Source organism: Parambassis ranga, chromosome 2, assembly GCF_900634625.1.
Source record: "Parambassis ranga chromosome 2, fParRan2.1, whole genome shotgun sequence".
Taxonomy (NCBI): Eukaryota; Metazoa; Chordata; class Actinopteri; family Ambassidae; genus Parambassis; species Parambassis ranga.
In genome coordinates this window covers 41,178,468-41,193,476 of record NC_041023.1, presented here as the reverse complement: position 1 = coordinate 41,193,476, position 15,009 = coordinate 41,178,468, and the positions used below count along the sequence as shown (strand labels likewise).

General features: G+C 46.2%; 1 protein-coding gene across 3 annotated transcripts; it reads right to left on the bottom strand.

Annotated features, from left to right (window-relative positions):
• Positions 1-481: 481 nt before the first annotated feature.
• On the bottom strand, positions 482-14,115 carry LOC114432329 (TSC22 domain family protein 1). Of its 3 annotated transcripts, none has more exons than XM_028400271.1 (3): positions 11,298-14,115; positions 3,457-3,508; positions 482-2,076 (listed from the first exon to the last, which is right to left on the bottom strand). In XM_028400271.1, the coding sequence occupies exons 1-3, from the start codon at positions 13,349-13,351 to the stop codon at positions 1,813-1,815; spliced, it is 2,370 nt and encodes a 789-aa protein (XP_028256072.1). In that variant the 5' UTR covers positions 13,352-14,115; the 3' UTR covers positions 482-1,812. The 3 variants fall into 3 exon arrangements, with proteins under 3 accessions (XP_028256072.1, XP_028256074.1, XP_028256073.1); XM_028400273.1 differs by lacking the exon at positions 11,298-14,115 and adding an exon at positions 5,314-5,443; XM_028400272.1 differs by lacking the exon at positions 11,298-14,115 and adding an exon at positions 3,687-4,304.
• Between the last annotated feature and the right edge of the window lie 894 nt (positions 14,116-15,009).

Here is a 15,009-nt window from a genome sequence, read left to right as displayed (position 1 = left end):
ACACGACAGCACAACAGAGGATTAACAGGCCGACATTTTGTTTCTATGTTCGGCGTGATTTCATTAATTTCATACACCTGTGTAAAGGTAAGCATCATCCCGGCGTGTAATTGATATTTTTACGTCACCATAGCAATGCAAAATGAGTTAAAATTTTTAAATTAACTGGTTAAATTCACGTTTCAATGACAGACACCGTCACTCCTTCGCTCGTCCTCACACGACGTCCGCGCTCCCGCGTCCTCGCTCCCAGCGTCAAACTCCACGTGGTAAGGGCCCGCGGTGGGCGGGAGGATGTATGTAATGTGTGCACAAAAACGGGGGCTCGATCATATGTGACCAATGAGAGCAGCACCTATGGCCGCAGTTTACGTAGCTGCGCACCTCTGCGCATGTGCAGACGAGAAGAGTCAAAGGAGGGCATTGAATGAGAGGCCTGAGGGTGAACTCTGAAGGAGGAAATGACGCAAACAAAAGCAGCTAATGTTTTTTTTTTTATTAGAGGTGCAACTGTCTAGTGCAATTGTAACGTCACATTTGTGATGGGCAGAGGAACATGCACAAAACATCCACATACTTCTGCATGGGTATGTTTACATCTTTACTCACCGCCAAGTGTTTTTTTTCATTATTGTGTTCAGCGCTCCAGTTGCACTAAGAGCAACTCCGAACACTTGGCTGTACAAAAAGACGAGTAAAATAAAACATTAAAAAAAAAGCAAAACAGAAAAACAACTACACACGCCCCGAACAGTAAAAGTCCAGATGATCAGAAAGCAGAGGGGAGAGCTCGCGTACAGTACGAAGCCGTGTGTCACTGCAGGAGAAACAGCATCTTAGTGTCGAGGTAAACTATCCTCTTCTGTTGCCACCCCTGAGTAATGACATCACAGGTAGTTTCAAACCTGGCAAACCATAGATATATACACGCACCAATAAAAGGACTAAAAAAAGCTCTTACATATATGTATCTATGGTTACAAACCAGGCACTTGGCAGAGTTGGATTGGAAATTGTTCATCTGTACATCTACTTAGAAACAGTCATGTCCCATTTATTCGCCTTACTCTTATTTATTTTTTTATAGACCACCTACTACATCAACAAAACAGACAATAAACAAACCTCCCTAATAAACATTGATTCCCTGCATAAATGTTTAATGCTCCATCCAGGACAGAAGAAGAGGGAGTGTGTTTAAAGTGGGGACCTCAAAAAAAGAGAGAACACAAAGAGGGCGCAGCTAATAATTCCTTTCTTTTTGCTAACGACCCCCACCCGCCTGCTCCACCGAGCAGCCCCATTCCAGCTGGGTCGCGTGTTAAAAGTCTGTCTGGAAAAACAACAAAGTGCAAAAAAAAAAAAAAAAAAGTGAAGTAAAAAAACTGTGCAGGAGGAGAAGAGAGGACGATGGCACATTTTCTTTCCAAACACTGTGAAGGATTGGACGGCACCGGTGAGAGCGTGCTCCTCTGATAGGCGGCGAGGCCTAGGAACAATGGCGGCGGTGGCGGCGGCTCTGTCCTTACCCTCTTCATTATCGTAACGATTGTCTGAAGCAGGTAAGAAAAGTCGAAGCGGACACACACAGGTTCACACACACACCGGTGTAACTGGAAAGTCAGTTAAATAAAATGTGCAACAAAAGAAAGTTTTTTGTCTCCGGTTTAGTTGTGTGCACTCCTCCGAAGAGTGGCATAGATGGTGCTGATGCTTCACAGTATGGCGAGACTCCTTCCTCCTCCTCATCTTCTTCCTTCCATCCCCCCATCTCTTATCAACGGGAGGGATCTCCAGTGTGCCGACTCCACGTTACGCGGACATGCCGGAGTTCTGTGTTGAGGGCAGGACTTGTGTGGTTCCAGCCGGGACCAGAGGCTGGCCAGTGCCGGTCGGGGAGCCGCCAGTCTGCACCTGCGCCTGGAACTGAGCCATCTGCTCGGGGCTGGCCAGGGTCTTGAGCAGGTTGTTCTCCTGTTCCAGCTGAGTGTTGCGTTCTATTAGCTCCTTGATCTGCTCTTTGAGCACCTCCACTTCCTCGCGCACGGCGTACATCAGATGGCTCTTCACCAAGTCCTGAGGAGAAGACAGAGCGACGGTTAGCCTAATTATTCAGCTCTTTATCCACTGAGACAGGAAAACATCCACTGCAAACCTGGAGTGGGTTCTATTAGATGTAGTATTTTTACATTTTGACTGTAAATCAGCAAAAATAAAGAATTTAATTTGCTCTGTGTAATCCTTTCAGGCCTTTCTTCATATAGAGTTATACCACTTTCCCTAATTATGCCAGTGAAATCAGCTGATTGAGGATTACATTTTGGAATGTAACTTTTTTAAAAAAACAGAAAAATGATCATACAAATAATTTTGGCACTGTGCAAATTAAAAACCATTAAAAAAAGCTGCACCATCTGTACCTCCACCTAATACTTCCTGCCACAAAACAATAGCAGATTAACCACAGAAGACAAAAAAAACAAAACATAAGCTGTACATGGCATAATAATAAAGTGGTGACACAGCAGATAACCTGGCATCATAAACCACTTGGACAAGCCAGCTGCTCAACTGAATGACAGGAGCACAACAACTCTGCAGCTCTGCAGAAACAGCTTCATATTATGGCGTCTGTGCCAGCCTGCTGTGCAGAAGCGGGATTTAATAATCTGAGCATCCCCTCCTCTGTGGACCTGCCCCTCCTTCCTCCTCCTCCTCCCTGGCCCGATGCAGCAGCCAGGGAACAAAATGTTCCTGCACCAGAGTGGGAGGAGCCAATCACAGGCTGAGTTATTTATACTGTGCAGAGGGGAGGCTGCTGCTTGCCTAGCAACACGAGATGGAGAGGGAGAGAGAGAGAAAGGGTGAGGGACAATGTAAATGGACGTGAAGAGGGGAGGAGGAGGAGGAGGAGGAGGAGGAGGTAGCGTGTGAACCTTAGCCTGGCCCACATCAAGTTACCAAAAAGCTGGAGATCATCGTTTCAAATCGTGACAGAGCAGGAAGCTCCTGCTGCCTTAAGAACCAGCAGGTGCGGATTTTATTTTGAGCATCAGCAGCTCACTGTGAAGAATCTGATGCATTTAAGCCTCTTCATTCATTCATTCATTGGCTCTAAATGATGGGTCCTGCTCAAGAAAGGTTTCTTTCTGTTAAAAGGGAGCTTTTCTTGCCACTGTCTGCTTGCTCTGGGTTTCTGTAAAGCACCTAGAGACTATATTGTAAAAGGTGCTATTATTATAAATAAAAATGAATTGAATTATCATGTTATTCCAGCAAAGAAACACCACACCTACAATAACAACTCTTCAGAATGAAAGCAAAGGGCTGATGTTTGTGCAGGGAGACCACCTTGGTGTTTGGGTTACATAACACTGGAGGCAGCGCATACGTGTAAACGCACCATAGCGGCCTATTTACAAACACACACTGCATTCCAATAATAGAAAGACTCACCATTGCTTGTTCAATCTTGTTATCAATGGCCACCACGCTTGCACCCGAAGAGCTGGAAGACAGAAAGAAAAAGGAGGCGTTACATCAGCTGAGCACTGCGGATGCTTTGAATGGGGTGTCTGCAAAATGAAATGTCTGCAACAAAACAAAAAAAATCAAGGTCGCCACGGCAGCCCGTGACTTTGACATTCCAGCATCACAACGCACAGAAATCAGCGGCGCGCTGTTACCTATTGTCAACCCTGACTGATGCGCTCTCCTTCCCGAGCACAGAGGACAGAAACGATATGGAGAAATTTCTCAGCTGACAAACACCAAGGTCCATCGCCACTGTGTAACACTGGGAACTCATGCTATCCAGCCCATCAGAACCCCCGCAGACGTTTCATCGGCTGTGCAGACTGGAAATCCAGCGGTATAAAAGTAGAAAAATTGCGCATTCTTGAGCGCCAGGATGGTGCGTCTGTTCTTTCGTTCGGGGGGGAGAGTGAACGCGCAGCTCGTGGCCGGGACAGAGCACACAAAAGACTGAAGCGGCGGGCTCCAGCTCCCTGCACCACGGCTCGCTCTCTGGATAATACATGCGGGAAAACAGCGCCAGCTGCTGTGTGATTGGTGGAGAAGGCAGCTCATTAGCATAACGCGTGCAACTCACTGACGCTAGAGCGCTCTGATTGGAGGAGACGGCGCTCATTATAATATCCGCAACATCTCTCTCTCTCTCTCTACCTGCTGCGGTCTTCTGAAAAGTCCGCATCCATTCCAACAAAGTATCAACCAGACTTCAGCTTAAAAACAACAAATGTGCGCAAAGACTCTCCAACCAGCTTTAAAGAACACATAACACCGTCTTACAGCGCTCAAACCTGGACTGCATATGATGAGAAACTTCCGTCAGCGATCACAGGCTGTTTTTGCGGAGCAATGTCGCCCCCTACTGGCCACACACACACACACACACGCACACAGGGCTCAATCACAAACTCTTCAAAAGCTGCATGTAAATTGATTAAACATTATCAATGTGGCTAAAGTGGGTCAAATCTGACCTCGTTACTATCCAGATGGCAACAACAACAACAGCTAGAAGCTGTGTGGAAAAAGAAAAGAGTCAGTGAAGGCTCGGCTTTGTCCCCCTTAGGTCTGAACACTTTGTTCTTTTCTTCAGTAGAGCAGGACCACCCTCTTATTAGTGTTGAGGCGTTATGAATTATTGAAGAACTACGCCTGTCATTTTATTTGTCTGAGCTGTTTTAAGGCGACATCTTTAGGAACTTGTGATGATCAATAACTCAGCTCTGAACAACAGTGTAATAACAAGGGAGAGTGGGGCACTAATAAATCAAATGTACACATCAATGTTACATTATTAACCCTTGAGGTCCTTGAATGAGGTCTGATGTCATCACTTCACAACAACAAAAGCAGTGTATTAAGCTAACGACCCTTTTCATTGACTGGACAGTGGACACACATAGGAGACTCGCTGAATGTCAGTGGTGCTTTAAGCAGCTTAGCCATGTTATATCTGTCTCTGGCCTGTATGTCAACAAGGGAGTCCAAGGGGAAGACCAAGCCTGTTGACGTCACAGAAGGGAGAAACGAAGTCTGAGAATGAGGACCGGCCCAACATGCTCTCACACAGGTGAGCCAGACGTGCATGTGTAGACACTGAGTCCTCATTGATAACCCTTCAGGGCAGATAAGCAGGAACATGCTGAGATAATGTGCAGGTTGGGACAGACACCATCAAGTTTTGACAGGACCTACAACGTTTTGCCACCACAACATCAACGACTACAATCCAGACATAAATATCACCTCCCACCCCCCCAGAAACACCACAGCCATTGTTACCTCTTCAGATGCTTCTCCAGCTCCCAGAAGAGCAGCTTCAGGCCCATGGCGTCCCTTCCCTGCGCTGCTCCTGTCCCGGCTAGCCCCTTCTCTCTCATTGATGTTAAAAACAAACACTCCAGGCAAAGGAGAAGGCCTCCCCCACCCTCCCCGCACACACACCCCCACCCTACCAAGGCTCCCCTAAACAAACTCCACTACCACCACTGTGCCTCCTCCGTCCTCCTGACCTTTGGCCCCAACCCCCTGCTCCCCTCTCAGCTGCGGGAGCTTCACATAAGTGAACCTGACCAACAATGAAGACCAGGATGGAGCTGGGCAGGAAGGGGATGGGAGAGGGAGTGTGTGTGCATACGGACGGGAGCGCGCGTTACTGTGTCCTAAGCCAGAATCACATATAGACTGTGAGATGATTGGATGCGTTAAGAGGAGACATAGGAGGGTGGGCGCTGATGTCACAGCATAATGCCACCTCCTCGTCTGTTGTTATGTAAACTGTCAGTAGAGATTACAGTGATCCAGCCAATAGGATGAGCTACTTTTGACCACACACCCCATGAGCACGCTCATGGCTGCCTGCAAGCCCCTCCCATCACTGTGTGTGATGGTGGTGGGTGCAGGTGCACCTACTGTAGCCCCGACACCACCTCAAGTTGGAGAATGTTTATGTTGTTTTTCTTCAGCCGTCCTGTCGGCTCTCATCAGTGGATGCACAAATATTCGTGTACCTCCATGCTAATGCACAGACCACAGGACAAAGGTGATCACACTAGGAACACCGCGATAACAGGGGCAAACACAAGTCAGCAGTAAACAACAACACAGCAGTCAGATATTAAGTGCAGTTATGGGGAGAACAAAATGGCGGCATGTGGCTCACTGAGCGTTTGTTGGGAGGATTCAGCTCAACACATGCAGTGAGATGATTAACCTCATTAGGTAAAGGTCACTAATCCCAAAAAACAAAAGCGCTCAAATTCGGAATATAGAATATAATTCTGCTTGCTTCGACCGAGTTCGTTAATGTGTGACTTGATTTAATTGGTCAAAATGACCAGCTTAGGCACGTGACTCGATGTTCTTATTCGATCTGTACATCGTGTACCCGCAGGTCTGGGGTCAGAGTGCGCATGCCTGTTCCACGCCTGGAACAAAAGGCTCCGACCTGCTGTGAAAGAAGTCGTCACTAATGTAGAGACAGTTTACTTTCAGCCAATCAGCGATTGCGCTGCAGACTTGGAACAACCAATGATGGCAGACCTCGGAATTGTGACATCACAGCCGTCATCCATTATGTATCTACATCTATCCAAAGGCTGACCCACATATAAACAGTTAAAGCTTAATGTATATAGTAGACTGAACAACAACAAAGATGCAGTTTGGTCGATAGGATCACGTTGCAGGCATTCAACCGTACTATTAAAGGTCCAGCTGACAAATCGGCAAACTGCACTAAGTCTTTTTTAATTTAAACTCTTATGTGTCAGGACCTGGTGCTACATCTTCGCCCCGTGCGGCACTTACATGGAGGAGTGTGGCAGCAGAAAGAGCACATGGTGCTTACAAATAATGTTTCACTGAAAAACAGCTCTCTTTGCATTCAAAGTCCAGGAGTTCATCAAGTCTCTGCTGGCTTCTGGAAAATCAATACACTAAACAGCAGCCTGGCTCTATTTTTTTTCCCTGTGTCCTGTCTTACAAAAGCGTCCAGCTCAGTGTAATTAACGCTTCCACCTCACTTTACTGTGTGGTTAGAGAGGAGGCAGAGCTCAGCTGGAGGAGCCATCAATCAGTGTGAAAAGTGTGAAAACGGTTTAGACTGTTCAACAACTGCGTGGCGTTACATGGTGGACATCGTACAACACTCGTAATACTTGCATCCCCTATATCAGTATGCATGCTGCGCTGTGATTCGCCCGCCTCCTTCCGCATCACTTCTCCTAGCACTTCGGAGGCACGAGCTTGTGTGTGTGTGTCTGTGTGCATCTTGTTTGTGTGAATTTGTGTCTGGGGCAATGTTTGCAGACTGGCGGAATCCGGTTTGAGGGGGCTTTTGGCCTTTACTCAGGAGGAGGAGGAGGAGGAGGAGCAACAAAGGCTGCAGGATGATCTGCACAGCAAGCCAAGAAGGAAGGAAATAAATGAATGAACACCATTTTACCCGTTTCACAATTATAAATAATTGCTTCACAAAAAAAAAAAAGCAGGAATACTCCAAAACTCAAACAGGTCTGGTCTTGGTCACAGCCCTCCGGGGCTCAGGCTCATTGGAGCATAAGTGAATCTGTCTCTGCCGTGCACGCAATGCCTTATATAACCAGCCCTCAGTGCCATATGGGCCACTGAAGAGAGAGAAGGTTAGAGGGAAGGATCTCAAATGTCTAGTAGCTTAGTGACAGTGTAGACAAGCCTTGTTTTTCTGATGGATGAGGTTCTAACTCTGCCATGCATTCATGATGAAGCCATTAGGATTTTTGACACAGATAAAAATAACTCACCATTAAAATATCAAAAGGGTGATATAAGCCAGACACCCCTTGGAGAAGATGTTAAAGATGTTTTAATCATGTACCAGATAAAAACAATTACTGGCACATTATATTATAATCCAAGGGTTAAATTAAACATTACACAACCACTGACGACACGCGGCGCCATTCTACACTATACCAGCCCTTTAGTCACATGGCTGTGCACCATGTTTTGTTTTTAACTACATTTTCTGAGAACACAAACACAGCCAGAAACCTGCCCATCAGTGCGTTAGGGTCAAGGATCTTCTCAGCAGCAGTTGAGAAACTTTGCTCCAGGCTCTCCGCAGCACGCAGGTTCCGTGTGGTGCCCAGAGTGTGTTTTGACAGTAGGAACAGTCCATGCTCTGACACTAAACAATCAGAATCGACCCTCTACATGGAATAATTGTTATTTACTTTCAGCATGGAGTCTGTGCTTTACTGGGAAGTGTTCGTATTACGGGGGATACATGTTGTTCTGGAGGCTAGCCAAAGGAGACAGAAGAAGCTGGAGAAGAGGTTACAAAGCGTCACGTTACTGGACTGTCCTGTACGTCTGGAGACCACAGTCATACTCATGCTTCGATATTTTCAACGGTTATCAGGCCAAATGCAGCACCATGCAGAAACTGACCTGTCGTAAGAGTCAGAGATAACAAAACTAGCTATTAAAGCTAAGGAGTAACACAGTGTGTTAGAAAAATCCAAAAGGGGAAGGAATAGTTAAAAAAGACGCCTACAATTTCACACACTCCATAAATCTCCTTGACAGCTCGAGTCGTAAACATGTTCCTATACTGAGCAAAGCTGACAGACGTGCACGGATGCATATTACATCCTCTCTGGCCTCTTCAAGCATCTGCAACTCAGCATAAGGCACAAGGCGAGCAAACGTGATGCCTGTCTGCAGCCTGCCCGCAAAAACCGAACCCATGTGACAGACATAAATAATACTAGACCTTTAAAGTACAGTAAGGGGTTGCACTTATTCTTATATTATCCCCTAATTTATACATATAGAATATAATCGGTATAATTTTAATTAGGGACATTTGACAAACAGAATTGTACAGAGAAGATCATTCATCGCGTGCAGAAAATATATTTTCACCTAGCCCCAAGAAATATTTTAGGTCAGTGATTCTCAATGCAGATTACAGTTACATAAACAACTGTCAGCCAAACAGGTAGAGATTTCATGCGCTTGGATTGCCACCTTGTGGTGAAATGGCCAAACAGCAGCAGCAGAATAAGAGCTGATTTACTGCCTCAACTGAAGCATTAAATACCAACAGTCAGGATGAATAAGAGACATTCCTTCACAAGCTCCAGGTGTGATTTATACTTCCTGACAGACAGGAGATGCCGCCCAATAAATTAAGACTGTTGTGCAAAGCAAAAGATCCACAGAAGAGGATTAACAATGTAATAAGTAAATCTCCTTTTCCTAACTAGCATGACAACAACTGAATGTAAATTCAATCCAAAAATACAATAATGACGAGCACTATTTTTATCTTGTCAGTCATGTACAAACCATGCACTTCTTATTATATAATGATGAGTAAAGGTTCTTAAATGTGGACTGTATGACTCACATTTTTTATGAGACTATAGTTCAATCCTAGGGTTGATCCTCAGCTGCTGGCTACTCTAATCAATCTTCCAATGAAAAAACTAAGAATTCCCTGGAGAGGCTTTATTTATTGAAGAAAAGGCACATATGTATATGGATATGAGACAACCACCACACAGTCAACAGGAAATGTGTACGTTTGTGAAGGTCAGGACTATTTTCCCTTCGAGCAGCTAGCCAAAACTCAAATTATACTGGTGTTGACCTGCAGGCAAAAATACTGCCCAAGGAACTGATGACAGCACTGATGAATATCACTGCCCTCTCTCACACAAGTAGGTGAAATGAAACAAGCACGAAGCCGCACAGCACTGACACACCTACACGTCACTGCTGTTTACGAGCTGACTGTACACTGCTCTGAAAGACCTGGCAGTAAAAACATCTAAGAAGTTATACTACGTTTCTTAAAATTATATCAGTAATAGTTGTGCAACTGCATTCTTAACTAGGCTAATGCTGTCACTAAGATAGGTGTTGTCCTTAGACAAAAAGTACTGACACTGTGCTTGTGTCACTCACACCTGTTAGTAAATATGGGTGTTAAAGGTCAGGGAAGAAAATATGTAGATGTCCTTGTGCCACAGAACTATTAACTTAACTAAAAACACGCATGCTCACCCATGATGCACCGAGGTGCTGCCCGAGGAAAAAGCGAAACAAATGGGACAAACACACAGCCCGATCACAGCATGACAATACCATGATTATAAAGATGACACACGCAAATTCTGTCCACTGCTGCGGGACAGTGGCTGATTCACAGCAAGAAAACAGGCTGTATGATAGAGAATCACCATGCAAACACAGACAATCCTGTTGGTCTGACATGAATTGCTGACAAAAGCCTCCACACAGAATACAGCACTGCTCTGTCCTTGGCTGAATATTACGAGGATTATGTCAACATTAGGCAGGCAGTTATCACACCCTTCGTCTCTGCTGCAGTCCTAACAGCTGAAAATACATAGCCCAAATACTGACCTATATTTAATTAATCTATTAGCTCTGCAAACTTTTGATTCCTTATGTTTGCATCAGGTGCAAAACGAAACCTACAACGTTAATAAAAGTGTTCCGCATTTCAATTCAGTGTGTTTGGGTTGGGGCTGACTGTAGTCAGTTACACACCTCCATACCCTGGTGATTATAGTTGTACTCACAACATGAATCACCTGCTTAACCTGAACAGATTATAAAGCAGTAATAACATTTCACAGTACAACTCTTTTTAATATACAAAGGCCCTAATAACTGCATTTTAGAGACTAGCTGAAGGATCAGGTCTGAAGAAGATTAAATGACCAAGGAAAGATAGTGTGAGGTGCAACAACAGTAAAACGAGGCCTCACTGTCCCCAAGAGGGCTTAGATAATGGAGATCTATATGTGACGTTAGGGGGTCGACCAGGGCAGAGGTTCTGCTGAGTCACCAGGCTCCCTCTGTGACTCAGCAGCTCCACTGCTTCTATGTCTCACAAAAGCAACATCCAGTAAGCTTTTCACTTGCTGTCTAGTGAAAGCTGTCCTTAGGGGACGGGGGATCAAGCAAATCTGACAACAGACTTCTATGTCTGAATTTAATAACAAAAAAAAATGAAGGATGATGTTACAAGCACAGCTACAAGCAATATGGAAAAAAACCCTTGGCAGGCAACATAATCACACTTTATGAGTCATGCTGGGCTGTTTGACTGATGCAAGCTGTGAAAGAAGCATTGTAGTGAAACCTGTAGCAAAAAATAGCCCTTTGTTTAGTTAAAAGCCTTCATCTGTAAAACAGGGTTTACATTAGGATAAACAGTGCGGGCTGGACAGACAAATCATCCTCACCTGTCTTCGTCTCCTTCAGCATGCTGAGACCTGAGGCCTGCAGCAGCAGCAGCAACCATGAAGGCGCTGGCCTCGGCTGACATCCCCATGTGGGTCAGTGTTCCCACTGCACTGGTGGCTTCCACAGAACCATCCCCAACTGCTGCCACCCCCAGCCTGGGCAGACCCAGCAGGCCTTGGTGCTGGAGCAGAAGTTTTTGGGCATCTTCAAGCTGGGAGGGCTTTATGGGGCTCCCACCCGCGGGGACATGTGTGAGGGATGTGCCTGGGTTTAGAAGGGGCTTAAGGTCAGCTTGCAGTGCAATCAAAGGCATGAAGGAGGTCCCATGGGTGGGTGCTACAGGGACTGTGCCAGTGGAGGGGGGCAGCATTTGTGTCTGAGGCTGGGGTTGAGGTTGAGCTGGGAGGGTTGGGGGCTGCCCTGCAGCAAAAGATGTTGGAGCTGGTGGGACAACCGGGGGGACACCTTGATGGGGAATCTGCGGGGTAATGCTGATGGGTTGCTGTGCTGTGACCCCTGGCACTGAAAGTATGGAGATTCCAGTTGTAACATGCGGCGGCGGAGGCTGGACTTGTGTCTGGAAGGGAGCAGTGGGCTGGATGAAATCTGGCTGTCTGACACTTGGGGCTAAGACTTCAGCATGGAGCTGAGGTGCAGGGTAACCCCCCTGGGGTTGAGCCTGGTGAGGTTCCACAGTAAAGGGCAACTGCTGAGGCATTCCAGAGGGAGGATGGCTTACACCAACCTGTGGCGCTGCTGTAGGAACAATGACAGGAGCCCCTGGTTTCTGCATGTGAGCCCCCACAACAACCTCCTGGGGTGAAACATAGGTAAGAGGAGTGGTCTGAGCTGGCCCCTGTGGTGGACTCTGCATGGCTTGTAGACTAGTGAAGTCCTGGCTGGGCGGCTTATATGGCTGCAGTGTGTGTGGTGGCTGTACAGCTGGTAAACCTGGACTTATCCCAGCCTCAGTTTCTGCAACCACATCTGCAGCTTTTGGAGCATCAGATGTAGTCGGTGGAGGAATCTCCTTTTCATAATACTCGGTGCATGTCCATCGTCCTTTGCGGAATGGCTCAGAGTTTGTGTCTAGTTTAACCACCCTAAAACGAGAGCCAGTGGCAGTCTGAGTCTGGGCGTGGTGGGTTTGAGGGATGGGAGCAACAGCAGTTGGGCCTGTTCCTCCTCCAACAGATGCTACCTGCACACTGACAGTGTTGTCAAAACCTGCAGGCCCTAAAGGAGGAACGGCTGCAGACATGTTTCCACCACTTTGTACATGAGGATCGATAGCTGTTCCACCAATAATAGCTGCTAATTGTTGACTTGCTGGGGGTTTAGTGTTGTCCAACACTGGTGGCCTTTGGGGCTGGCTTAGCCCAACTTTGGAAACCATAGCTGGGCTGGAGCTAGCCAAGGGAACAATAGGGAGAGTAGGTAATGCTGATTCACCTCCTCCCAAGCTCTCAGGGTTATGCTGGTAAGCCTGGCTGTGCTGCTGGGGATAATAATGATGATGCATGATCCCATTTACCACAGTGGACTGCTGCTGAGACCCCTGAGGGGTGGAATGAGGCTGAAGAGGCTCGTTGGGTGACACAAGTCCAGGTGTATCAGCCCCATGGAGGCTGTTCAATGTCTCATTGGAAGAGCTTCTCTCTGGGCCACCTGTATCCGTGGCTCTGGACACAGATACATCCAGCATATCAGAGGAGGAGAGGTCTTCAGTGTGTGACTCGTCCATGTCATCATAGCTCTCCGTGTCGTCTGCTAAACTGTTGTTGCCGCTCACGTTTACCTGAGCTAAGGTCACACTTGTTATCTGGAAGCCACTTTTCTTCTTCACCTGAGCACCTGCAGCTTGAGACTGGGTCTGGTGGTGGAGTGCAGGAGAAGAAGATCCAGGCTGAGTTCGACTGTCGTCAAACGTGTTGGCTTCACTGCCGCCGGCCGCGGAGGAGCTAGACGCACCGCTGCTGCCCCTCCTGTAGTGGAAAGCGGCTTTCCGGCTCCCGGTCCCGGACGGCTCTCCAGAAAAGTCCTGGTGGTGCATCTCTATTGTGAACGAGTTTCCCTAAAGCCAAGAAGTGGCAGGCAGATCTCTTTGCTACCTACTAGCTAACAGATGCTAGCTAGCTGGGTCAGCTGCAGTACCGCGATACTAACGAGCCATAAGTGAGAAGTCATATGATTTATGTCCTTTAAAAATCGAACTAAACGTTCCCAGTTGTAGTTAAGCTGAAAAGGACGCTTACAGTCGTCGTGCTCCTTGTCAGTCCAAATACTGACCCATCAGCAGAAATAAGTAAAACCACGGCAGTCAGTAAAACTAATAAAATAAACAAAGAATACGATATCCAGCTAGCTAAGCTAAATGCTGTTAGGTCGCCAGCAGCGAACAGCTACGCTCTTCAAGAACGATGTGTGCCTTTACACTATTAACTCAGATTATTTTCCAAATATTGTCGTCACAATTACGCGAAAAAAGTGCGTCTATTCCTGGTTAAGTCAGGTTCGCTCAGGCGGTCTTCGAAGTGAACGTGGAAGCCTCTTAGCTGGCCGGCGAGTGTCGCAGGAAAGCAGTCGTCGCATCCATTCCTTTCCCCGGACGTCAAGTTTCCTTTCCGCCGCGACAAAAATAAGAACACCTAAGAATACACACGCTTTGATCTCAATAGACGACGGTGTCCAAATAATATCCGTCTTTGTAGTGGTGAAAAGTGCTCGTTAAGTCCATCTCGGTGTGTGTTACTGCGTCTGGGTTTGCTGTCTCATTGCCGGTGAGCAGCAGCAGCAGCAGCTAACGGGCTGTCAGTCTCATAGGAGGGAGGAGGAATGCAAACATTGCCACCGCGCATGCGCTTCCCTGCCCATTTTTTTTTCACACCGGTGAAACGTTCAGGGTCCCGCGGCGGTTCGGAAATTCCACAGTACGTACATTAAAGAAGCTGTTTTTTTCACAGCAAACCTGTCGCGTAGATGGCGACGGATTTTTAATGTTACCTGCATCATATAGGTATTTTAAATGTTAAATGTTTTTCACTATGTTCACCACTTAATATTTAAATGTATATCTGCAACTATAAGAGCACTGCACTTGAAGGCAGCATAAGCCTCTTGGTTGTTTATATTGTCTTCTAGGAACCCAGTGTTTGGGAAGTGCTACTTTATACTAGCTGTAAAATGTAAACAGTACTGACTGATGTCCCAAACGTTTGAAGAAACTGATTTTCTTCATTAAATTCTTATTATTAATACCAACATCAAAATTTTGAATTGTACTGTTTCACTTTATGGTGGAAAACAGCTTGTTTTTCTCTTAAATCTCATTTTGCCTCAGGCTAAAGAGGCTCTGAAAATTTCCCTACACAATTCTTTAAAAACCTGCCGTTGTGATGTGATGGTTTCTCATGTTAAACATGTAAAATAAGGACAGCTGGGTCAGACTGATGTGCTACCCAACTGAAGGAGGAAAAGAAAATTGAAAGAGATGAGGCACACCTCTCAAAGCGCCTCCAACATGTCAACATTACTCATAAACACATCAAATGCACCTGTAGGGGAGGGTGAGATTCATGTTTCCACAGGAGAAAACAAGGTGCTTTCTTCAGAATCCAACTTTAACTTTCATTTTTTCATTCAATGAAGGATTTGCTTTACATTAATGCTGCTGAATGCTCCACACTAATGTTGCTCCACCATCATCCAACT

What these genes read in the sequence shown, in the direction of transcription:
- LOC114432329 (XM_028400271.1), bottom strand. Translation starts at nt 13,351, where the DNA reads ATGCACCACCAGGACTTTTCTGGAGAGCCGTCCGGGACCGGGAGCCGG. An exon ending in GCTGAAGGAGACGAAGACAG is followed by an intron (nt 3,509 to 11,297) that starts GTGAGGATGATT and finishes TCTGTCTTCCAG; the next exon opens with CTCTTCGGGTGCAAGCGTGG. An exon ending in ACAAGATTGAACAAGCAATG is followed by an intron (nt 2,077 to 3,456) that starts GTGAGTCTTTCT and finishes TCTTCTCCTCAG; the next exon opens with GACTTGGTGAAGAGCCATCT.